The sequence below is a fragment of the Procambarus clarkii genome, chromosome 45 (assembly GCF_040958095.1).
Source record: "Procambarus clarkii isolate CNS0578487 chromosome 45, FALCON_Pclarkii_2.0, whole genome shotgun sequence".
NCBI lineage: Eukaryota > Metazoa > Arthropoda > Malacostraca > Decapoda > Cambaridae > Procambarus > Procambarus clarkii.
In genome coordinates this window covers 3959071-3986619 of record NC_091194.1, presented here as the reverse complement: position 1 = coordinate 3986619, position 27549 = coordinate 3959071, and the positions used below count along the sequence as shown (strand labels likewise).

Below are 27549 nucleotides of genomic sequence, written 5' to 3'. Positions count from 1 at the left end.
TGTGTGTGTGTGTGTGTGTGTGTGTGTGTGTGTGTATGTATGTGTATGTGTGTGTGTGTGTGTGTGTGTGTGTGTATGTATGTGTATGTATGTGTGTGTGTGTGTGTGTGTGTGTGTGTGTGTGTGTGTGTGTGTGTGTGTGTGTGTATGTATGTGTATGTATGTGTGTGTGTGTGTGTGTGTGTGTATGTATGTGTATGTATGTGTGTGTGTGTGTGTGTGTGTGTGTGTGTGTGTGTGTGTGTGTGTGTGTGTGTGTACTCACCTAGTTGTGTTTGCGAGGGTTGAGCTCTAGCTCTTTGGTCCCGCTGTGTGTGTGGGGGGGGGAGTCTAGGCGCCTGCTTCTGCATGACAACGTTCACACCGTGCACAAGTCAGTCACAACAACCTCATGTATCAGTGAGAAATGTTGAGGTCATGCAGGGGAGATCGAACCTGCGTGTGAGCAATGGGGAGTCCAAGGCTAGGATTCAACCAGCATTTACGCATCTACTTATGAACCTGTGGGGTACGGAGCACGTTCTCTTGATCTGCCACAACGTACAAAACAGGAAGTACTAACCTCACCAGAAACACACAAACCCAAGCTACCCACCGAACCTAACCAACCTATACATAGAAAACGTCGATATTTGTGAGCCGCTATGTTTTACAGTACGTTGTAATTTGTACGCTGGAATGAATAAATGTGACAAAACCTATTGAAGTTATGCGGTGGGATTGAACTAACGTCCTGGGTCATCCCAGACCCAAGCATTACCTACTAGACCATGATGAGCTTAAAAGATTTTCTCGTATGTGTTTTATGGAGAAAGGAAATTTTGTTATAGTTTCTCAATTTGTTAACACTACTGTAGTTTTATTTTTTTCCCCTCAGTCATCAGAAAGAAGAGGATGACGGTGTGTCAGTTCGCCCTGGACGTAGACATCCACAATCGACCTGAGGTAAGAGGCCGTACCTTGAGTTCCAGGCCAGTTTGTTTACGCCTGGGACGCCGGTTCGATCCCATCGTGTGCCTCCAGTATGTTCTCACAAGTATCTTAGTAACAGCAACAGGCTCTACAAGTACAGTCTTGGTTACTAGGTGAGCTTTGTCACTCCCTCAGGTGAAGATAGCAGACCTAGCGAACACCAGCGTCCATCTACAGCGTCTGGTAAGTTTTCTGTTTCAGAATAAGTCTATACAACTAGTAGCGGGATGACGTCACTCGCCTCCTCCACTACATATATAAAGCACAAATTTAATGTTTAAATTCGGTCAGCAAGGCGGACAGCCGCTGGCTGACACTACACTATATGACCCATCTGTCCAACCTTTCTGTCACCTGTAGCTTTCCAGCATCTTTACCCCGTCTTCCCTAAGTGGGTTGGCGGGGGGGGGGGGGGGCGCTATACAACCTGTTGCGGTATACGGGGGTGAGGTGGGGTGGGGGGATGTTTTGTGGAGTGGGAGGGGGTTACCGGGAGATGGTGGGGAGGTGGCGGCCTTGAGAGCAATGGTCAGTGTTGACAGTGGTGACGCAAATGTTGCCTCCCCCCTCCCTCCCCACACCCCCGCTTGGGGAGTAGAACAACTCCCAGAGCCCCATCAAGCAGGTAACTATCAGTGTCTATGGGGGGGGGGGGGCGGGTAGTGATTACGGGCTATTCATGCCCGTGCCGCCTCTTGGGGGCTTAATGTTCACCAATCAATCAGTCTGGGGAAGTGAGATCTAGTTCTTTATGCCTCGTCTCCTTGTACATGTTGCGAAATAATTTAACTATTGTGGAGTTCGAATTGTTTGTCGAATCTGACCTTGAAGTTGTGGATGGAGATGGCTTCCACAACGGTTTTCTTTGTAATTACCTAAGTGTAATTACCTAAGTGTAGTTACAGGATGAGAGCTACGCTCGTGGTGTCCCGTCTTCCCAGCACTCTTTGTCATATAACGCTTTGAAATTACAATCTTGTTTTTTGGAAATTGTGTGCCAGTAGCTCTTGTTCACATAGTTAACAACTGTAGTGTTCACCGCTGGGGGGCCATTACCTGCAGCCACCTGCCATAAGTGTCAAACTCCCAGCCTATCCTGGAGATTATGATGTCACACTGTCGGATGGGTGCATTGTGTTGTCCTTCAGCAGTATAACAATGGGTTACATGACGGAACATGAAGCGTCAGGTTTACAACCAGTGCTCTATTGTAAACCTGTTATAACGCTGTATACTAGTGCTTTCTGCCCTCTGAGTGCCTGTGATTGGCACCCACAACGCCTCATTCGCCTGTATCATCACAGGGGGGGGGCCAATCAAAGTGTAAGTAGGTGAAGCCTACTTACAATCAAAGTGTAAGTAGGTGAAGCCTACTTACAATCAAAGTGTAAGTAGGTGAAGCCTACTTACAATCAAAGTGTAAGTAGGTGAAGCCTACTTACAATCAAAGTGTAAGTAGGTGAAGCCTACTTACAATCAAAGTGTAAGTAGGTAAGGCCTACTTACAATCAAAATGTAAGTAGGTAAGGCCTACTTACAATCAAAATGTAAGTAGGTAAGGCCTACTTACAATTAAAGTGTAAGTAGGTAAGGCCTACTTACAATTAAAGTGTAAGTAGGTAAGGCCTACTTACAATTAAAGTGTAAGTAGGTAAGGCCACTATGGAGGACACGAGTGAGGGTTGAGGAGAAAGGGTGGGAGACTGTGATAAGAAGGTGATAACACTTGAGAAAAGTCTGGAATGTTGCCCTAGGTGGCCTGATCGACCATGTGTCTGTCTGTCTTAGAGTCTCTAGAAGATAAAATAGCTCCAGAGAGTGTAAATAAACTTTCGTGTTATCTGTGAAGTTCAAAACAATCCGGTATCACATCTTGGGAGATTAATAGTTATATTTAACATGAAGTAGAATAATATAATGTAAATAAGAAACAAAACCTGACGAGTTTCAGGGACACGAGTTCGATCCCATCATACAACTTTAGTAGTTCCTCATAATACATGATATCTTTGTGATTTCATTATACAAGACACAGGACATTATGGAGAGACGTGAACAATGAGTGTGAAAATAGTCATATAGTTCTATTGATTTTCCACAATAGATAAAATATGTGGTCTTAAAACGCACGAACAAGCTACCCCACGTGACCTAACCAGCCTATGCACAGAAAAGGAATATTTGCGTGTCGCCACTTTCCACAGTACCCCATATTTTGTACGTTGGAGACCATAGTGCTCAAAATGTGCCGTATTAGTAGAGAAGACGGGGTTGAGTCACAAACAGCATATAACCACACGAATGTAATGGATCTATAAGAAAATATTAAAACCATGCGATGGGGGGTCGAACCCGCAGCCCTGTAGACCCCAGTGACACCACAACCCACTGGACCATGATGGGATAAAAGTATTTCCAGCATAAGTTGTACGTTCTCGCGTCATGCAGGTCGGCGTTCAATCCCCGACCGTCCAAGTGATTGGGCACCATTCCTTTCCCCCGTCCCATCCCAAATCCTTATCCTGACCCCTTCCCAGTGCTATATAGTCGTAATGACTTGGTGCTTTCCCCTGATAAGGGGAGATAGTTCCCCGTCAACCCCCCCCCCCCCCTGACGAGTACGCAACCCCTCCCCCCCCCGGCCTGTACGCACCCCTCCCCCCCCCCACAATGGAGGCCCTCAGAGCAAGTTGGGGCTGTATTCTTAGTGAGAGTACGGAGCAGAGTATCACACGTGGTGAATACCAGTCACAAGTGTAGCAGCAGCACACACACACACACCGACCTTGGGAGGGTGGCGTGGCGCATCGCGGGGGAGGTGTGGCAGTCAGGGTGAAGCTTCCCGTATGCTGCTTTAATACCGCGTATATTTAGACGGGTACGTGCAGCTTAAGGGGGGGATGTTCGACCCCTGCACACTCTTTACGGGTTCACCATAACCCGTGCTACACGGACACTTCGTTCTGAGTAGCTCAACAACAACCACCTGTAAGCTCATTTAGGTGGATATATGATTGGGTGATCCTTGGTGCTACAGAGCCTCCCCGACTTGGTCCCTTCTTTTGGTAATTACTTGCTTGGCTGATCCTGCAAACACTGATTGGTGATTAGTTTAAACACATACACACATTGCAGTTTCAGAGAGTTATATGACAAAGCTTATAGTGGAAGACGGGACGAGCGTAATCTACATCTTGTAACTACACTTACGTAATCACTGGAGAGGAGAAGATTAAACCTAACTGCACTCAAGAATATATATATAATAGAGAATTGTCCTTGGAACTTAAATATAGAACACGGGGGAAACATCTATACTGGAAGAGATAATGTTTGTTTATCGTCAGTAAGTTGGAGGCCAGACACTTGCGGCTAGCCTCACCCAAATTTGCAAGAAGTGTCTGGGGTATGGAACAGACATAGGCTGGTCGAAATCCATTGTTTCGTGTTGATATATTCAACGTATTAGTATTCCCGAGGATGGAAATTGAGATCACAATTATTGTACATTGTTTGGAGGAGGGTCTAAGACCTTAGAAAATTCTCGCCACTCTGCGTCATCGCTACTCTTTAAGTAAATCTAACCCGACCCAGCGCAACCCAACTCAATCCACCTAACCAAAAAAAAAAGTTTTAAAATGTTGTTTTACAGTAGTATAGACAAGGTGCGTCATGTCACTATGACGTCATAACTGTGCTCCAGCTCAGGTTTTAGATGCTAGTGGACGGTGGAGGAGGCAGCTCCTAGGACCAGAGGACCTTGCAGTCCTTATTGTCCATCTCCAAAGTCGTATGTGATCTTACGGGCTATTCATGCCCGTGCCACCTCCTGGGTGGCCTAATCTTCATAAATCAATTGCATGTGATTGTTCATACTTGGGGAGAGACAGTCTCTTAGGGTATACACAACCCCCCCCCCTCCTACCACCCCTCCCCGCCTCAGAACAAGATGTATGCCCGGGCACCTATTTAACTGCTCGCTTGACTCAAAGATGTTTAACTAAGATCCCCTCGCATGTATTGCGTCGCACCAGCATGTGCGGAGTTGGCAAATGTAGGAACAGCCTTCAAGAATCAGAATGGAGGAGCATTTAGAACATATACGCTATCTACGTGAGACTTGTACTTGAATACGTTGCACCAGCATGGAACCCGAGGCCGGGCTTGGGGGAGTAGAACTCCCGGAACCCCGTCAAGCAGGTAGCACTCCATTCATAGCTTCAAGAGATTTGGAAAGTAACTACACCGGATGACCGATAACCATGAGCCGGGGCACGAGAGCTGGGGCGTGTTCCCCGAGGATATGGATGGATAAGAATTAGCAAGAACCCACATACATACTTAAAACATTAACTATGCACGTGAAAGCTGATAATTACGAGTCGTGTCAGGTTTAATCCTGGCCTTGTAGGTAGCCAGTGAGGACGTCTGAGCAGGCCGTAATACCCTCCCCGCGTATGCACGCATACCAGGAGTCCAGATTGGACCTCTCTAGTAGCTTATTCTCTTCTCCGAGGCTAGTGATCCTTACATATCCAGCCAGAAACCTTATTGATCAAGTAATCACAAGATAGTTCCTGTGAGATGTACTCCTTAAGTCTGGTAGCAAGCCTGGCGAAGAATACATTTTCCACAACTCATTTATATATATATGAAGAATAGGGGTGGTAGGAAGAAAATATTACGGTGTTCAATGAGAATCCACAAGGTCTTCTCTGAATACTCTTTATTTTCTTCTTCGAGGCCACTTTTGGAAACATGGGCCTACATTAGCATGGAGGAAGGGTAACTCTCTAGGTAACATTCTGGTGAGAGCCCAATTTCTGAGGAGGACATTCTAACACATTATACGACTTTGTTCATAGCCCTGTGGTTGTAAGGAGCAATAATCAAGCGAAAAGCTGAGGCAGGGTTGGATGGGCTCTAGAAGATGTTCTTTCCTCATAGCTCAATCCCTACAAATCAGGAACGAGTCTCATGGCATATATTTAGACCCTTTTCTAGTTTCTCCTTGTCCTTTTTCAGGTAAAGGTTCCATGCTGGAGATTTTTGTGCCAGAGATGGGGCTAGAGGAGCTAGGAGTCCTCATGCCATTCAAGTCTGGGTTTCACCTTCGATGTTTCCATGTATATAGAGCCGTGAGAGTTGCTGTGTCCAGATTTGTGAAGGATACGCGGATGGTGGCCAGTATGCCATATGCAGCTGATGTTATTCTGCCACTGTGGGCTTCTGGCAGCAGACTTGAGGTTATGTGAGCGAGTTGAGAACTCTGTAACCTTTCTGCCACGGCCCGCAGCATGGGTATGGGGAGCATAATAAACTAATTAAAATAATACTAAAGGTTTAGGATTATTTATATCGTCTACTGGTGTACTTTTCAAAGAGTTGATATCATATTTTCAAATTATACAAAGTAAAAAAATGTTGTAAGAGACAAGGTGGGCGTGGCCTGGCATGAGGAGCAGGTGGTACAAGGCCACTTGCTTGGCACGCCTCCTCCCAACACTCACAACGTAACCCAAATGTTATTTTTACGTTGGAATAACGTCACGACACCGTGACGCGCTAACATTGCTACACTGAGATTTGTAATCATTGTTAACGTTAGGTTTGTTTTTCAAGTGAAGGAAGGTTGTATTATATGCTATTGAACTGAGCTTTTCTCTAAGCTGGAAACTTGAACTGTTGGGATAAATCCAGTGCCTTCACTCTTCCGTATATCAGATACGACAATGAATTTGTGGCCCTGGTTCGATTCCAGGCGCCAGCGTGAAACAATGGACAGAGTTTTTCTTCACCCTGATGCCCCTATTACTTAGCAGTAAATAGGTACCTGGGAGTTAGACAGCTGTTACGGGCTGCTTCGTGTGTGTGTGTGTGTGTGTGTGTGTGTGTGTGTGTGTGTGTGTGTGTGTGTGTGTGTGTGTGTGTGTGTGTGTGTGTGTATTTTGTGACGAGGTTAGCAGGAGTTTTTTATGTTATACAAAATACCTCGCCCTTGTGTTTTCTGCTCTTTATATATTTGTTATTGGTAAATGTAATTCTTGGGAATTAGTGCTATTAAGATTGACCACTTGGGAAACAAGGCAGGAGCTGCATGTGTCAGTAATACAGCGTCAGTGTGTGGGTGGTTCTCCGGCAGTTGTTTGTTTACAGTAAACACTGTAGGGGGGGGGGGGTGCAGGGTTTACAGGATACAAGGTACAGGACAAGGATAACTCACTGACTGGCGGTGGGGAGACAAGCCACATCGTTATCTTGAGGTTATCTTGAGATGATTTCGGAGCTTAAGTGTCCCCGCGGCCCGGTCCTCGAGCAGGCCTCCACTCCCAGGAAGCAGCCCGTGACAGCTGACTAACACCCGGGTACCTATTTTACTGCTAGGTAACAGGGGCATCAGGGTGAAAGAAACTCTGACCATTGTTTCTCGCCGACGCCCGGGATCGAACCCAGGACCACAGGATCACGCGTCCAGTATTCTGTCCGGTCAGCCACCGGCTCCCGTACACAAATCTTCAATGAATTTTTTAAACTTAGCCAACCTTACCAACTCTAACCTAAATTAATGGAGCCAAATACAACCTAACCTGACGGCTGCCTGCACGCACTAACCTAAATTAATGGAGCCAAATACAACCTAACCTGACGGCTGCCTGCACGCACTAACCTAACCAGGGCGCCTGACGGCTGAGTGGACAGTGCTTGGGATTCGTAGTCCTAAGGTTCCGGGTTCGATCCCCGGCGGAGGCGGAAACAAATCGGCAGAGTTTCTTTCACCCTGATGCCCCTGTTCACCTAGCAGTAAATAGGTACCTGGGAGTTAGACAGCTGCTACGAACTGCTTCCTGGGAGATGTGTTGCAAAAAGGAGGCCTGGTCGAGGACCGGGCCGCGGGGACGCTAAGCCCCGAAATCATTTCAAGATAACCTGAGCTGAAACATCCTAACCTAGCGATGTGTACGGTTTTAGAAGCAGAAAATCAGCGATTCGTATTGTGTACGATATGACCTTCCCCTCTGTGCATTGGTAAGGTACTTTGGGTACATCTCGTCTTGGGTAACTATGCGGGTAGCGGGTGCCCTGTGTGTGTGTTTGATTCATTGAGGTTCACACTAGCGATGGGTGTGCTCACATACTCATTTGGAGTAAATATATGAAGCTTTCAAATTGATAGTGGCTCTGCACGCCAACGCTGCGTATGTATGGGAAGTCTCACTGTCTTGGAAATTAGTGTGTGTGTGTGTGTGTGTGTGTGTGTGTGTGTGTGTGTGTGTGTGTGTGTGTGTGTGTGTGTGTGTGTGTGTGTGTGTGTGTGTGGCATCCGGTGTTGAGCAATCTTCTCCCGTCTATTGTCTGCTCACTTGAAGCGGTGAACTGTGAAACACCGAGAATGGTTACGGCTTCCCATCATTAGGTTGTTTAATGTAGAACAGTGCCCACACTGTGGGTGCTAGTGGACCCCACACACTTATTCTGTGGGTGCTAGTGGACCCCACACATTCTGTGGGTGCTAGTGGACCCCACACACTTATTCTGTGGGTGCTAGTGGACCCCACACATTCTGTGGGTGCTAGTGGACCCCACACACTTATTCTATGGGTGCTAGTGGACCCCACACATTCTGTGGGTGCTAGTGGACCCCACACACTTATTCTGTGGGTGCTAGTGGACCCCACACATTCTGTGGGTGCTAGTGGACCCCACACACTTATTCTGTGGGTGCTAGTAGACCCCACACATATTCTGTGGGTGCTAGTGGACCCCCACAAACATTCTGTGGGTGCTAGTAGACCCCACACATATTCTGTGGGTGCTAGTGGACCCCCACAAACATTCTGTGGGTGCTAGTAGACCCCACACATATTCTGTGGGTGCTAGTGGACCCCCACAAACATTCTGTGGGTGCTAGTAGACCCCACACATATTCTGTGGGTGCTAGTGGACCCCCACAAACATTCTGTGGGTGCTAGTAGACCCCACACATATTCTGTGGGTGCTAGTGGACCCCCACAAACATTCTGTGGGTGCTAGTAGACCCCACACATATTCTGTGGGTGCTAGTGGACCCCCACAAACATTCTGTGGGTGCTAGTAGACCCCACACACTTATTCTGTGGGTGCTAGTAGACCCCACACATATTCTGTGGGTGCTAGTGGACCCCACACATATTCTGTGGGTGCTAGTGGACCCCACACATATTCTGTGGGTGCTAGTGGACCCCACACATATTCTGTGGGTGCTAGTGGACCCCACACACATTCTGTGGGTGCTAGTGGACCCCACACACATTCTGTGGGTGCTAGTGGACCCCATAACCATCCTATGGACGGTAGTGGAAAAGGTTATATTGACACATGATGGGCTCAGGAAATGAACCGTTAAAATTCATTTAGCTAAGCAGGTTAGTCTTGATAATTTAGTTAGTTTAATGTGTGCATATATCAGTAGTCTTTCATGAGCATTTAACTTAGTTACAATAATATAAGTTGGATCAGTGAATAATCAATAAACAAATTAAAGACAAATAAAGAGTTTGTGACTAGTTCATTATAAATTTGTTATTCTATAGAACGTAAGATTATAAGAAGCTACAGAAAGCCTAATTGCCCCATATAAGGCAGCTCCTATTTATATCCACCCAAACTCATTCACATGTATGCCTTATGTCTAAACTACGCTTGAAACAATCCATCAATCCCGCGACTATTGTGTTACCCGGTAATTTGTGAACCAGCCAAAGATTCAACAAGCATTTACGTGTCCCCTAACGGAGCCTGTATATCTTTCCCCAATCGTGGTGGCTAAGTCGTTATGGAGGTCAAAGTCTGTTTAATTTATACAAACTAAGCCTCTGTGATGAGGAAAGATGTACAGAACACTGTACATCTTTGTACAGATGTACAGGACTACATATACAGGACACTGATTTGTTCACAGATGTATAGGTTTCGGAAGTGGGGTGTTAAGTGCTTGACGTTGTTGTTGTTGTTAAAGATTCGCTACTTGGAACAAACAGTTCCAAGTAGCACGGACTATGGTGAGCCCGTAGGAAGTGCTTGACGAATCCCGGCTGAGGATGAGAAGTGGAACAATGGGGAGGTGTATCCATTCGACCCAGGAGGCCTGGTCGACGACCGGGCCGCGGGGACGCTAAGCCCCGGAAGCACCTCAAGGTAACCTCAAGGAGGTGTGTGATGGGACACATGTGGGTGTGTGTCGGCGGGGGCCGCCATACGCCGGAGGAACTAGGCGGGGGAGGCAGGGCTGCTTCCTATTGGTTGGTAGGCGCGGGTGGCAGGGGTGTGGCGCCCCCGCCTCCCAGGTGCTCCGCCGCCTCCAGCCCCACTTCAGCTTCTTTCCTTATTATGCACCCCATACCCGTCCCGTGGACGGTGGTGGAAAGGTTTACAGAGGCACATAATGGGTTCAGGAACTGAACCCCAGAGTTCATTTAACTAAGCAAGTGACAATCTTTTGAGGCTAGTTACACAATATATATATATATATATATATATATATATATATATATATATATATATATATATATATATATATATATATATATATATATATACTTATATATATATATATACTTATATATATATATATATATATATATATATATATATATATATATACTTATATATATATATATATACTTATATATATATATATATATATATATATATATATATATATATATATATATATATAATATGTATGTGTGTGGTGCCTACATATATGTAGGCACCTTACATCTATGGTAAATCACACAGTTACTAGTCTTACTTCACACCCATCCAACTGGGCGGCAGCTTTTAGTCATGTACAGGCTGCACCTACAGTAAGCAATGTTCAATACTTCGCTAAGATTCCCGGCAGCACAACATTTTGAATGAAGTGCTTACACATTTCTTGGACTCCATTGATGGTGTTATTTCTGAATTCCGCAATTTTTTCACATTCCATTATATAATGACACAAAGTATGCGAATAGTTCTGCTGACAGAGTTTACATTTAGTCAAATCTACATCAGCAGATGTTTCAAACTCCCAAAGGTATGTGTAGCCGAGTCTAAGCCTAGCAGCCTGACGGTATTCGTAGTCCGAAGGTTCCGGGTTTGATCCCTAACGAAGGCAGAAACAAATGGGCAGTTTCTTTCACCCTGATGCATCTGTTCACCTAGCAGTAAATAGGTACCTGGGAGTTAGCTGCTACGGGCTGCTTCCTGGGAATGTGTAACAAAAAGGAGGCCTGGTCGAGGACCGGGCCGCGGGAAAGCTAAGCCCTGAAATCATCTCAAGATAACCTCAAAATAACAGTGGTAACTTCTTGAAGTTTCCAAACCTTATTGGATGACCTATAGATGTGCGGTTCTTCATGCATAATAGAATGATAATAGATGGAGTAAATGTTGTGAATTCTAAAGGAAGGAATATTCCATGGAGTCACCCATGCATGTACTCATTATATTTCCTGAACTCATTATAGCATCTTGTTTTCATTCCACAACACTGTAATTATTGCAGCACTCTGTTGATATTACAACACTGCAATCAGTGCAGCACTATGTACTCATTGCATTGCACGGCAGCAAATGCACCATTTTGTACTCATTGCAGCACTAATAATTGCCACTTTGTAATTATTGCAACACCATGTAATCATGGTGTTGCACTCAAGCCCTGCACTCATTGTAATGCAGAGAAAATTGCAGTACTCTGTACTCACTGTAGGAGTATAATCCTTGCACCCTCTGTACTCACTGTAGGAGTATAATCCTTGCACCCACTGTACTCGATGCAATGCCTTTTTCACATTCTGAAATGTTTATAATTTGGGGACACCGCTCTTGATTGGTTGTGATCAAAAGAGATCATGTTATACTGTACTCTTCATTCAGTAAAGTATACTCTGAGAAATGTACTCCCTGTACATATTATACTCTATTCATTATACTCTTTTATACATAATACACAATCCATTTAATGTACTCACTGTACTTTATCCATTATACTTCTGCACTCATACTGTCTTTAATCGTTGGAATTCTGTAGTTATTGTTCTATTTGTACCCTCAATGCTGGTTATTAAGAGTACAAATATTTCCCTTAATCATTGCTCAGTGTATATACAGTAATGATAATATTCTTAGAATTGATTATATTCCTGTACTCATTATATATTATATTCCATGTACTAATTAAGGTCCTTGTTCCCATTAGAGCTCTTTTTACGCATTACATTATTGTGCAATCATTGTATTCCCTGTGCTCCTCTATAATGGCTACAGTTAAATCCTACGACCTTTCTGTATTATATAATGTGATTTTAAAAATAGTTCTGCTAACTCCTCATATACTGTACATATACAGAATACTGTATATGTATTTTACATTAATGAGATTTTAATAAATATGGTGAAAGAATTTAGAGTTAATGAGAAATCATTTTACAGGCCATCGTGCTAGAAGGGAAGTACTGGAAACGTCAACTGGATGCGGTGACAGCAGAGTACAAGAAGTGGAGAATCTATTACAAGAACAAGATGTGTGGGAGCAGCCTTCTTGACAATGATTCGGTGAGTGAGATCCATGTATGTGGCGTCCTGACACTAATACATACCAGTTATTTGTGAATTTGTAACATAAGAACATTTGAATATAGATTGTCATTCACACTTCCGTGGACATAAACATTCCATTCACCTGGGCTCTAGGAGACTCGTACCGTCGACCCTCACTCGTGTGAGGCCGAACTCTATTGACTGAGCTATTGAGTAGTCCAAGAAGAAAAGATTCCAAAAGCAACATCCTGTTACCAAACTGGAATTTTCGACTTTCCCTAACTATTACTAAAGCTCAGAGGAATTAGTGATCCACATCCACATCATATAAATTTATATTTATGGGATGTTAATTTATGACGTGGGCATGGCTCACTAATTCCTCTGAGCTTCAGTAATAGTCAGGGAAAATAAAAAATTCAAGTTTGGCAACAGGATATTGCTTCTGGAATCTTTACTTATTAAGATTACTTAATATCTCGGTCGATAGACCTTCGGCCTCACATGCGTCGGGTTCGCAGTTCTAATCTCCTAGAGCCCAGGTGAATGGAATATGAATATAGGAAAGAGCAGAAGGCCTATTGGCCCATATTAGGCAGTTCTTATTTGTATCCACCCAAACTCATTCATATACATGACTAAACCACACTTGTGATAATTTGGCGATCCAGAGTGTATTACTGTATATTGAACAGTGGTGTTCAATATACACTCAATTATCAATTATTGATAATTTGTTCCTTAAGACTAGGGTAATGATTAATCTTTAGTTACTCTTCTGAAACAGCTGTTTGGTGTCTGTTTCAAAAAAAATTTTGATTATACAGTTCAGTGCATCTTTAGGTCCTCAGCAATATTGTCCTTTCAGTGGGCAAAATATGTTCGAATAATGTTTAATCAATATTGAATCAATGTTGTCAACATTGATTCAACAAAGTATGGCAAAACAAAGTATACCTTGTAATTAAACTTGCAAATGCAACTCCTCCTGATTTATAATTCATATAATTTTTCTTTGTTATTTCAACAGTTTGTTATTTGTATGAAATAAATAAATTCATTGCATTATTTTTAATGTTTAGTCTAAAAAAATTCTCAAAAGGGTGTTTATTGCAGTTTAAAGTGTGATGATAATACAATATAATTTTCCCTTATCTACTGTATTTACAGTAAACACATTAACTGCATTCGTGTAAACCTCCTGACTCGATCTTCATTATCAGATACTTCTCTAGTACAGTATTACCTACACTTAGAGCTCTATTTGTTTATACCTGTATCGGTTATCTAATTTGCTCACCTATCCTTGTACAGCACAATATTACCATCCACCTACTACCTACTACACCTAAAGCTCTACTCATCTATGCCTGTATCAATTACCTAATTTGCTCAACTTCCATTGTACTGTACTGTATTAATTTTCACTTGCACCTAGAGCATGTTTACTACTTGCATAGATTTTTGTAAATTAGTTTGCTATCTTCACTGTACTCTTATTGGTAGTGTGAAGTTTAGTCTCATACTCGGTTTTTCACATACTTGGCTCTTCAATACTGAGAGCCTCAACTTAGTGTTCTACTGGGCATAGCTCAAACTATTTTGGCAACCATTTCAGCAAAGATTTTAAAGATTTCAGCAACCATTTCAAAGATTTTATATTCAATTTTGAAGGTGTAGCTATATATAACGTTTTATAAAAACTCCATATTCTAAAGGAAACAAGAATTTCATATAGAGGACAGTACTGTACTCGTGGCATTATTATTACAGTTCCATATTATAGTCTTATAAAAAGTAAATTTATATCTATGTTCAGGATGATACTTGTTACTTTGTGTTCATTTTGTTCTGTTAAACAATATAGAAGACAGTACAGTATAATGGAGTTGCATCAGATACATAATCTTTTCATTAAGTATTATATCAGGCTGCAAGAGTTCCAGTGAACCTAAAACATCATTTAATATATATACAGTATGTGTGTGTGTGTATTTACTATTTGTATCTGCATTATTGCGCTATTAGCTCTTGGACCCCGCCTTTCTAACCAATTTATTTTCCTCTACTATGTCTTCTGCTATATTTCTCTTACACATGCACACCCTCACACGTTATATGTTATATGTTATGTTATATGACAAAGAGTGCTGGGAAGACGGGACACCACGAGCGTAGCTCTCATCCTGTAACTACACTTAGGTAATTACACACACACATCCCCAGGAAGCAGCCCATAGCAGCTGTCTTAACTCCTAGGTACATATTTACTGCTAGGTGAACAGGTACACCAGGGTGAAAGAAACACTGCCCATTTTGTTCCTGCCTCAGCCGGGGATCAAACCCAGGGCCCATTAAGACTACGACCCCAGAGCACTGTTCATTCAACCACGAGGCTGAATGGACAGTACTGTATATACAGTATATAATTTTTGGTTTTTAATTAATGCTTATTGTGAATGTGTTGAAATGTTAAATTATATTGCATTATAGAACTTAATAAGGGTCCAATATGGACTTTAACATTGTGTTCACATGTGTGCGTTGGGTTATTTGCTTACATTCTTAGAACTTTTCTTCATGTAGATAATGCTTAAGGAAATGTTAAACAAGGATTATTGAGTTAAAGTACATAATTTACCAGAATTTATCCAAGGATCACCAGCTCTAGTGGCCTCGACAGAGACTGGAAGCCGGCAGGCTCTCGAAGGTCCCCCCCTATTGTTATAATAATAATATGTTGCTTATATTGTATATCCCATTTGTACGTGGCTCCAGCATTTATTATTCCAGGCTGCTCTGAATATTAGTAGTGTGTACTTTGTAGTTTTGTAAAAATGAACTTATCTGCAACCTGGAAAGTAACCAAAAAACATATACGTACAGTAATAATAAATAATACAATAGTTTTAACAGATATTATCTAGGGCTTGATTAACATAAATATGTTGTAGAAATCTCAAGATACAGTAGTTATTATTTCTAAATTTAAATAGTCATTATTTCCAAACGATGTTTGATTTATATAATTTTCCTGCATAGATTATGAATGATAGATTCCTGTTATATATACCAGTATCTCTGATCTGTACAATAACATGAAACAAAGAATTTAAATATAATAATCGAGTTGAATGTGAATGGATGTCCGTGTGTCTCTAGCCCATTCTCTCTCTTTACCCTTCCATATAAAAAAGCAACTGTGATGCATAACCGGAAACACGAACCCAAGCAACCCTCCTAACCTAAGTCCAATGCATAAAAATTACCAATATATTAGTGCTTTAATTTTTACTAATACATCACATTGTAGACCAGATGATTCTTAACAATACAGGTATGATGTTATGTACGACAGACAGGTTGAATACCTCAATCTTTTGTTAACTATAGAGACATCATTAAGTTAAAGAACCAGAACAAAAGAATTACAAAGTTCAACGTGCCATTCAGCTAGGCTGCGAAGCATTATATGAGTGCTTGGAAGATGGGACACCATGAGCATAATTCTCATCCTGTAACTACATCTAGGTAATTACACTCCAGAGGTGGTCTGGAAAATAGATACTGCACTAGCTTTTAAACTTACCAAATGCAAATTGTTAGGGGTAGGAGCAGGAGTTAGAAGATCCATATATGAATGTAGAATGAAAGGAAAATATCCCTGCATCATAAAATGAGAAAGATCTGGGCCCAGACATAACCCTCTATCTCATGGAATAAATGGTATAGTTTACAAAAAAAATGGGAATGAAGGTAACTCAATATACAACATTAGATCTAAATATGATGCGAGAAACATTGTAACTGAGCCATTTCATTAAAGTAAAAAGGTGGGCCTCTGAGCAAATGGTCAACCTTGCAAGCAACTCAAGTTGAGAACTTTTACTCACTTGCATATTACATCACATGCGTATGTTCTATGTTTTTCAGATTTATTTAGTATTATCAACCAAACTTAAATGCTACATAATAGTACTGTAATACAGTGTATTAGATACTGTAGTCTAAATGGTGCTAACCTGTAACTTTTTTGTATAATATCATGTAGTACAGTACTTAGAACTTGGTCTCTGGGAGTCTCCTGTTTTTATAACAATGGTTTCTGTTGTTTCCAGTCAAGGTGCAAGTCGAAGGAAAAATCTAAATCATTAAATGAAAAACAGATAAAGGTAAAAGATTTGGAGTGGACATTTGCTAGGTCCTCAACCTTCTTAACTTGTTACCTGTAATACTCCAGCCTATTCTCTCAATTTGCCACTGCATCAAAAATGCATCTGTTTAGTCTAACCAGAAATATATATACCCAAGTATCCCACCTAACCTATTGCAGCTGATGCAATGAAAATGTCAGTACTATATTACGATGCTATAATTTGTAAGAGTACATCGCATTTTTAACGGATTGGTCGATTTCGTAAAAACTGCGACGTATTAGGTGAGAGAATGGGTTGAATACTCACATCTGCTTTCATTGGGTGCAAGAAACTTTGACATCCAATTTTTACATGTTTTAAATTTTTGCTTTTCTTTTTTACCTAGGGCTTAGATGCTCATCAGAATACAATGCACGCATACCTGCAGATACATACATGCATGTATACAAAATATTGAAAAAATTTAAATAAAAGTAGGGCATCACAAGCATAGTTCTCTTCCTGTAATTACAAATAGTTAATGCCACACACGCAAGCATACCAGACACATCCTATTGTTTTGCTAGCCATTCATTATGCCTCCTGCCCCAACCCCGTGTTACCCTATCTCACCCCCTCCTCCTCTTCAACTCCAAGGCGTTATTGCCAGATAACATCAGCTACAAAAGTTTGACATTTCAAGCCTTCATTCTTTTCAGCACTTTTCAATTCTGTCACACACTCCAGTTTTACCCAACCCTTCTCCACCGTACTCCAATGCATTCTGGACAAGCCTTCCAGTCACTATTTTGCTGTACCAGACCTCATGACACATCTTTACCTCCTTATGCCACACTCATTCATTCATTCATTCATGTTTAGAAACTATGTGCATGGGCAGTTTATTGTGTTTGAATACAGGAAATATAAGGAATCTAATTTGTAATTTTCATCTAAGCCTTGAATTGAATCATTATACTGTATTTTATGGTTTGTGTCTTTTTTTAAATGTATATATAACGTGTTTGTATTTGTGAATGCATTAAGTTTTTAATTTTCAGAATTTTGCTTTGTTACCTTTTTGTCAGATAATACTTTTTTTTTTGTTACGGCAACAATTTTGCTTTAAGTGGCAGCTGTCTTATATGAACAGTTGATGAATCTTTATTTTTGGAATCAAAATGCATAATTTCAACCTGCAAATCTTAGCTAAAAATGCTGTGTATTGTAATGTACCGAAGACTCAATGGATTCGTATTTCCATTTCTCTGCTGTCAGTTTGCATTTTTAATATTTATTCTTCTCAGGCATGTATGTCATGCATATAAATTTAATTTGTCTTTTTTCATATCTAGCAGTGTGGCTGATACAGAACCTTCTCGTCACACCATGATTCTATTGTGTGAACACGTTGGTGGGGTAAAGTTAGTAGGTGTTGTCCTGTACTGTGCAGTGACAATCCACAGCTAAACAAGGTTCTGTCGCGTAAAGTTTGGCATGAAACTAAACAACAAAAAGATCGGAAACTACAAATATATTAGTTTTACATGTGCAAATCTGGAACATATTAAAAAATTACTGTAGGGTTAAAAACTTTCAGCCAATTATTTCAAATGAAACTGTCAGTCCAAGATTTTTTTTATGGTGCTAATTATCAAGGAATTAATCCCTGAACTGCACAGCTATTTAAAAGTACTACATTGGGGGTGCACATGACTTAAAATAGTTGAATAAAATGGGAAAAAATAACATCTGACAATTAAAGCACTGAAGAAAATTGTCGGTTGCTATTGGAACACTGTATAGCGATTAAGGCACGACCTGATGTGTGTACATTTGGCAACCTTGAACGCAGAACTATTCAACCGTGAATAGTTCCTGATCATTGTTATTTGACATTAACAATTTATGTGCAATATTATGTTCGTGAACTGTAAGTAGGAAATATTAAAAGGTGTTTAAATATTCATCTATAGAAAATCAGTTTCAGCAGGTGTCCTGACAATAGGTAATAGCCCCAAGGACCTCAAAGATTGATTCTAAAAAGTGATATACAGTACTGTATATATTTATACAGTAGTTGTGAAACTCCTAAAAAAAATGAGATACACAACTAGTGTAATTGGCCAACCTTCAACACCAAAGTTGTTGATCTCTCACTGTTGTTCACATTTGGTAACAAACATTTTGGCTAATATTTAAATAGGTATTGCATCTTCAGACTTAATTGTATTTTCATTAATATAAATAAATTGCTTCTTAAATCTTCAGACTTAATTGTATTTTCATTAATATAAATAAATTGCTTCTTATCCAATTTATACATAGGTTTTCTAAAAAGTTAAAAGATATTTCATATTCCACACACAAACTGATAAAACTTAGAATAATTGACTAAAAACCAGTGGTCAAGGTCCAGCGACCTTGCCCTAATGAGTGACTCCATAGTAAATTGATATATTGAGTATTGGATGAAAGTGTGCGCTGTACCTCTGTTAAACTGTAATGAGTTTGGCTTGGGATAGTTTTATGTTGTGGAAAATTTAGATAAAAATTATTTACTTTAAATTTTGTTTCAGAGTTCTCAAAATAGGTTAAGGAAAATGTTTTAGTTAATATATTTAGTTGTGATAGAACTATTTGATAAAGAGAGAGGAGAGAATTAGGAATTACTTTACTAGTTGACATATAAGATGCACCTCTGTTTAAAACGAACCACTATTTTTCAAGGATATATTGTGGAAAAAACTATTTTTGTATGTTTCATCATATATTGAAAGTGATTTTAACATGTTCTCTTTGTGAGTTACAGCATTATGCTTAAACTCTTTAATGTTGTTACAATGCATCCTATCTGCAGAAAATACAGTATGTGCTTCTGAGAATTAATATTTAGCAGCTGACAAGTGTTTTAAATATTGTAAGTAAGGTTCCTTATGATAGGAAATAGAGGTAAAGTTTAGAGCATTGTGGTGACTTCTTAACTTGCATATACATGGGTTTTTATGTTCTGTACCAGGAGCAAGGAGAAGGCTCTACTTGAACCTGCATGATGTATAGCACAAGGATATTGATAACTGAATATTGTTCAATTCAAATGTCTTATACTATATTGTTAATATATATACTGTGATGTACTTATTAAGTTCTAGGTAATTTAGTTCCTGACAAAAAAAAATTGGGTATAAAAATTATATTAAATAAAGATTTTAAAGTGTATTAGATTATTATGTGAAGAAATACATATCTACTGTAGATCTTTAAAAAACAAATGTGTGCTGAAATAGTAACTGCACTCGTCATTCTTCTGTGAGTCGGCTTTCCGTTTAGGCTGCAGTACCAATAGTATATTAGATAAACAACTAAAACTGTTTTCCTTGCCATGCCTTGTGTGAGCATCATTATCACATGCTACACAAGGAGTTTTTTTTCATATATCACAAAAGAAATACAAGTTCCTCTTGGTTACCCATGCTTTCTCTCTAGCTACTTGTGTGTGGGATATCCCAGAATACTATACCTGGAGTGAGTTTTGAGAGCTCTAGCCAGGAGTTCTAGCAGGAGTTGTGAAAACTTGATCTAGAAGGCTGTTGCTGGGAACGGCCTGCAGGTTCATATGTCCATTACAGCCTGGTTGGTCTGGCACTTCTTCCAGGAGCTCTTCTAATTGTTTTTCGAACATGCCCATTTTTGTAGTGTTTTGTTTAGTACAGGCATTCGAGTCCCACATGCTTGTTGGATCAATGTTGAAAAAATATGAAATGTCAGTTTAATATGTTGGCTAATAATACTGTAGTTTAATGTGTTCCATAGGGTCTGATAAACATGTAAAAAGTGATGAAATGTGTTTACTGTAAAACAGAAAACTTCTTAAGTGTGTGTGTGTGTATATAGAGAGGGAGAGAGAGAGAGAGAGAGAGAGAATAGACAATAGGTAGCAGTGTTCATTTATCTCTTGACAATGATAGGATTGTGTTAATTAAGGTATCTTTACTACAGTATCTAGTTAAGCAGCATGGAAACACCATATTAGATGTTTATAGTTAATAATATATTGTGTATTAATCTCATGTCCCATATAACTTATAGCTATATTTATATGGGACATTGACTATTGTCGCATAAAATCGATAGCAGTGAGATGATGTCTGATGCATACTTTTAACTCCATGCCAGCCATATTGGGGAAGAGTTCAAGCAAGTGACCTGAAGACCTGAAAGAAACTGAACATTAAAAAATCAGTAGAGAAATCCTACAAAGTGGGACATTTTCCAAGTCCAAGAAGCCCAAATAACATAGCCCCATAACCAATAGTGAAACACCAACCAAAGGAAGCAGTTCAATACCTTCAATCAAACCAGGCTCAGAAGGATAAACAATACAAGCAAAATTAGATGGTCAAGAATTCACTCTAGAACCAAATATGAAAGACATTGCTTCTCAAGGACTACAGAAGATGGGAAGCAATGACGATGCAAGACTTTCCAAGAGGAAAATGAAAGCAAGCCATAACTAGACTTTCAAGAAGAAAAATTAAAGCAAGCAATTACAAGACTCTCAAAAAAGGAAAATGAAAGCAAGCCACTACAAGACTCTCAAGAAGGAAAATGAAAGCAATCCTGGTGTCCTACACGAGACTCGACTAAGAGTGAGACTGAGGCCGGAGGAGCTAAGACAGGCACATACACCAGAATGAGGCACTTGTGGAGCAGTTAACACCAAGCATGTATTATCTGTGTTGGTGTGTCTCCCTTCTTGGATCACTTGATTATCTCCACCTTCATTCTAGTATAATGGGTTACCTGCTCCTTAGCATTGGTGCACCACTAACTCTCCTTATCATATCAGCCATAAAAAGTAAGGATATTTTTCTTGATAAACAGGTGAAATAATCCACATTATGTATCTTGACTCTACACTGGGCATGAGAATACTGCTGACTTGGCATTGTGGGTTGACCACATAGTACCCACGGGCCATGCCTATCGCTGTAATGCAGGGGATAATGGGGTGAGTTCATTTAGCAGGTCAGTTTGCTACAATGGGGATACTGGAGGTTGTTCCTAAGAATACAGCAAAATTCTCGGATGGCTGGGGAATCTTGTAAACAATTGAACCAGACTCTGTCTTGCTGTGGCAGATTACCACTTCAAAGCAACAGTTGAGGAATTTCTAATTGTTCCCTGGAGTTGGGTTGGAAAAAGTGCTCCGCTTTTGCTAAAACATGTTTTCTGATAATATTGAAGCATCTTAAGTTATTTAGAGGGATTCATGAATAATGCCTGACATAAATTTTGGACTGTTTATAGGATTTTGATATTACAGTGCATGATTAAAGGGTATCTTTCTGCATTATGATGTTTTTGCATTATATTTTGTATTTTATTAACATTAGCATATAGATAGCATGTGTGTTATATACTGTACATTTGTTACTGTTGTTATGTGTGTGTGAGGCATAGAGAATAGTGTGTTATAACAAATGTTTCTTGCCTGGAGTTTATCCTGAAGTTTTAATATTTAAGATGAACACACTTCTCTGACCAAGGCCCCCATGGTTGCTGTTATGAGTCTTCCTAGGTCACTACTAGCATGCCAGGCCCTGTGTAACTCTGAGCCACAGAAAGACAAATAAAGTTTTCTAATGGTTGTGTCCTGTAGTTCAAGGATGAGGAGCATAGTGGTGAGCATACTGTATCTTGAGCCACCATGGAGAGAAACTGATTGGTATGTCAATTAAGAATATATCAACTCACTCAGTGTCTCTGAATAATCATTGGAACTGCTAAGATAGCCAGTTATTTGTCTATAACTACATAACTAGCAATTACCCCTATATCAGCTGCCATTAGGTGACAGTAGTAGCTGGTAGAACAAGGTCGTTGGAATGTGGCAACGCTCACTTTGTGCCAGGCATCCACTATGCAAATCACTCAGCTCTGCTGAGGATGATTCAATTGGCTTTCTTTTTTTTTTTTTTTTGAATCTTAGTCACTGCACATGGAGTTCCATGCCGAATTCTCATTAGAATTCAAAGTCACACAATTCCTGGCATACTAGTAGTGACTTGTGTGAACTCATGGCTATAGCTCAGGGAACAACTGAGGCTCTCCTCATAAATGGACATTCCAATCCTCTCCACATTAAAAAAAAAAAATTATCTTCAGCTATTATACACCCAACTAATTGTATTTATTTTCCTTGATATGAAATTGATAAATATCCAATTGGGCTGGACAGTAGGGAAATGGTCTCGCTTCATGCAGGTTAGCATTCAGTCCCCAACTGTCCATGTGGTTAGGCACCATTCCTTCCCCCTGTCCCATCCCAAATCATTATCCTGATCCCTTCCAAGTGCTTTATAGCTATAATGGCTTGGCACTTTCTCCTGATAGTCCCCTTCCCCTTTAGCTATAACACCTGGTCTATCTGAATATGGTATGATTATTTGACATGCACTGTGATTTTGTAATGATGGTTAAAAGCCTTCAAAAACATCTGAAAGAGAGAATTCCATTGTAGAATAAAAGCACTAAAATAGATTTTTGAGAAAAGAACTGTCAATAGGAGGATTAGATTCAATGAGCTAGAATTTAAAGAGTTTTATTTTCTATAAGATGGTTTCCCAAGAAACATATTTTTGTATGAAAACAAGGTTTTCTGTATATGAAAAAGGTCAATGGAAGCATGTATGAGAAGTTATATAGGAAAAATTAATATGGAGTTAGGTCACAATAAAAGACGTGTAAGAAATAGCATGTGATAGGATCAGGGTGTTTTGACAACATTTTGTGTGACATCCTGCACTAAAGCAGTAAATGATACACAATACAGTATGTGTTATTTTATATTTTAAAAAATTCATTAATGCTTTATTTTTAATGAAAATGTTCCAATTTACAAGTATTGGATTTATTTACTTACTACTTTATATATACTGAATTATAAAAGTTACATGAAAATAAGTCTAAATTTTATTGCTTTCAGTCAATCTTTGACCTGGAAGGTATGGACTTTTCACGAAACTATGGAATGCCAGTATCGTTGGAGGATGGAGATCTGACGGAGTTCATGGATTTCACCGATGTTCTCTTTTCATCGCTTATTAGCCCACCTCAGCCTTTTGCCTTCCCAAACCCTCGAGAAATTGGTAGGTTCACTTAAATTTTGCTTCAAGCATTAAAAAACACTTCATGCAAAAAGCTTTGGTCTTTTGAAGTAAATTGATGAAAAATATGCCTTATTGCACAATGAAATCATAAGAATATGATGTAGTCAAGGATATATGTGGCTGAGGAGTTCAGGGATACGGGTAGTGCATGTGTCTTGGTATTTTGTTGAAAATACTGAACTTCCTGCCACTATGACATATTGCAGCCTGATATATGAATCAGTTGTAGTTTAGGCTAAGGGGCTACAAAATGGAATATGGACCAATCAGATTTGTTCAAAACTTTGATTTTCAGACGGCCAAATATTTTTGGGGCAACTTATACGTTCTCTTAACTATACTGTATGTAGTTTTACTATTTAGTCATTTATTATGCGTCCCATACCCATCCTGTGGGCGATGGTGGAAAAGATTACGGAGGCACATAATGGGTTCAGGAACTAAACCTAATAATTCATTTAGCTGAGAAAGTGAGTCTTGTGAAGCTAGTTACACAATTCTCAATACACACACACACACACACACACAGTTACGAAGATAGGCTACAGGCATTAAATATACCAAAGCTAGAAAATAGAAGAAAAAGAGGTGATATGATCACCACTTACAAAATAACAGGAATCGATCAAATTGACAAAGAGGAATTTCTGAAATTAGCAACTTCAAGAACAAGAGGTCACAGATTCAAGCTTAGGAGACAAAGGTGCTGAAAAAATATCAGAAAGTTTTCTTTTGCAAACAGAGTGATAGATGGTTGGAACATGTCAAGTGAAAAGGTAGTGGAGGCCAAAGGTACAAGTTCTCCTTCAGAAGGTTTCTGTTCTTGAGGAGAGTTGAAATGCCTAGGAATAGCACCATATAATCATCTCAATTACAGTGCCAGAAAGGGCCTAGAAAGAGCACCATGTTAAGCATTATACAGTTGTTAACCTGATCACTGGATAACTATCAGTACCTGCTTTTTGAAAGAATTGATAATCAAGAGTAACTTGTTCTTCTCAATAAATCTGAGCAACATTATGCAGTAAATAATTGTATCGAGGTACAGGTTCGATCCCATTTTGCCGCCTCAATATTTTTTTCATTGGTCACTATAAACTCTTTGGGCCCATCAGTATTTGAACCTGAATGGCCAGGGGTCACCACTCTGGCCACCCAGTACTAATACCACTCACTATTGATTGCTGTAAGTGGTGGATGGCTTGTGGACCATTCAAGCTTTGTCTCACATTTGTAGGCTCGGTACGGTTCCAGCATGGGCTAGGATTTGATGAAAAACTGTAACCCGAGATGCACCACGAGTGTTGCTGGGTGGCTGATAATCATGGAGCTCGTGTGGAAGCAAGAGAGTTTCAGGATCATCCACCACTTATAGGCAATCAATGGTTGAGTGTCATTAGTGAGTAGCCATTGGAGTGATCCCTGGCTGTCCAAGTTTGAATCCCAGTGGGCCCAAAAAGTTTATAGTGATTTACGGTTTGGGGACCATTCGGGCTTCGTCTTACACTTTTTCATTGATATATGGCGTTCTTGTGATTTCACTGTGTGTATAGCAATGTCTGATGCAAGTTACTTTTTCTATTATTACAGTACGGAGTTGCATGTTCATTTTGTTGACAAATTGAAAATACAATTCTTATATAAAATGAAGGCACTGTCTGTTGCAGCTCGTGGTACTGGAAATTCTGATTTCATTCAGCCGGGGCTCATCCAGTTGCAGCCAAATCTTGATGATTTTATGGACATTGTGGAGCCTCTGCAAGGTAAGTGCCATCATCTTTTACACTTAAGGAACTAGTCATCCAAATACTCTATAACATGTATTTTAGAAGAGTGATGAAAGTTTTATGTTGGGTATTACCTCGTTTCAAACCAAATTGTTAGATGTTAAGATTAGACACATTACAACATAAATAAAGGTGATACTGTACTTTTCTATAACTGTTAAGGTTTATTGACATAATACATAACACAACTCAATTTATTTGATATAAAAAAGTCTCAAGATATTGCTTTGACAAGGACCATTGGAGGCTTTGAGAATAAATGAAAAGTTTCTTTGTGATCATGGCACTCATCCCTTTATCAGGTAAATGATGTAAATGTAAGCTTTCCCAGAGACATGGCACATTTCAACCAGGGTCAGTGTGACCTTCTCATCCTCCCAACACAGCAGAGATCATTTTAGAATGTCTTCACAATGCATGTAAGAGTTCTCAGCCATCCCCTAAATGACCTCAGATGGTACATTTACCTACATATAATTAACCTCCTGCAAGCAATATTTGGATTTCAAAGAAACCACCACCAGTGGTTTGCATTCTTGGTTTACAACTGAGGGACCAGAGCTCAATCATCAGGCAGGACAAGAATAGGTGGGTATGTTTCCTTTCACCTGTTCACCTGACAGTAAATAGGCATTTGGGAATTATACAACTGTTGTGGGTTACATTTGGGGAAGGTCATTAGTTGACCTAGTGGATCTCAATAAGCCTAAACAGAGGCTTCCTGCCCCCGATAACGAGAATTATACTGCTCTTCTTCTGCCGACTTCCAACTAGTTGTTGACTATGTGATTGCTACTTGTACCCTCTAGCAGGTGATAGCACTGTCTGTGTAAACATGGGATGCTTGGTAATTCCTCGTCACTTTCATCCCAATACACCCCTGGAGAGGCAGAGGGAAGGTCAAGACAAATGGGAGGACTTGGGAGGGATTTGGAACTATGCTTTGAATCAATACGGTATATTGACTAACCCTTAGAATGAAACTAAAACTAGTATAGCCCAGTTTTCCCTGGTGAATATCCATCATATGTGGAAGTAAAATTAAAATTTTGCTCAGTAGATGTAGCAAATAAAAATGGGAAGAAAAAGGTAAATGTATTCTATTTCCTGGGCCCTGGTAGTACAGTTGGATTCATTCTTGATGCACAATCGACAATTCCGGGTTCGAATCCTGGACAGGACTGAAATGGTTGGGCACATTTCCTTTCACCTAATGCCTCTGTTCACCTAGCAGTAAGTAGGTACTCAGGAGTTAGTCAGCTTGTTGTGGGGTTGTATCCTGGGTGGGATAAGCAATTCGACCCTGGGGGGGATGGGGGGGGGTTGACCTCGATATAAGCCTAATGTGTATGAATACACTCTGGCTTCCTGTCCCCCAACACAATGAATTACAGTATTATTAAATTAAAAACATCTTTCCTCTATAGGGATTTTTTATTTTTTGCTGATTTATATTGTTTTCTTTTTATTGTATTTTTTATTTTATTACATTTCTATTAAAATAATGCTCCTTTCTTATTTATCATTAATCATTATGCAGTACCACTCTTAATAGTGATTGAAAATCTTGAATGGGAACTAATTGCAGTGCAATGGAACCTCGGTTGACGACTGCCCTAGAGTACAAATTTTTTGGTATACGACGTCAAATTCATCGTAAAATTTGAATTATTGTACAACTGTTTACTTGGAAGACGACGTCTGTTCTTATGCCTATAGGTTGAATGAGCGCGTGGTGCTGGGGACGCAGGGCGAGGTGCACTCAGTTTGTTTACAAGTCTATCCGCGCTTGAATTCTTTGTGAAGAATTTCATTGTTTGCCTGCTTTTTTGTTTTTTTTAACATACAATACTTATTGTTCATACTTAGGCCTCTAACATATTTAGAGGCCAAGTTCTTATTATATGTCATGCC

General features: G+C 40.0%; 1 protein-coding gene across 3 annotated transcripts in view; it reads left to right on the top strand.

Moving 5' to 3' along the window:
• The window catches only part of Mondo (MLX interacting protein mondo), a 109987-nt gene that overhangs the window by 40387 nt on the left and 42051 nt on the right, over window positions 1-27549 (top strand). For 2 of the 3 annotated variants that reach the window (XM_045761268.2, XM_045761266.2), the window contains exons 3-7: window positions 878-945; window positions 12433-12555; window positions 16659-16712; window positions 23665-23827; window positions 25516-25611. In XM_045761268.2, coding sequence (XP_045617224.2) covers window positions 878-945; window positions 12433-12555; window positions 16659-16712; window positions 23665-23827; window positions 25516-25611 — 504 coding nt within the window. The remainder of the gene's footprint in view (window positions 1-877; window positions 946-12432; window positions 12556-16658; window positions 16713-23664; window positions 23828-25515; window positions 25612-27549) is intronic. The other variant, XM_045761267.2, reaches the window with a different exon arrangement.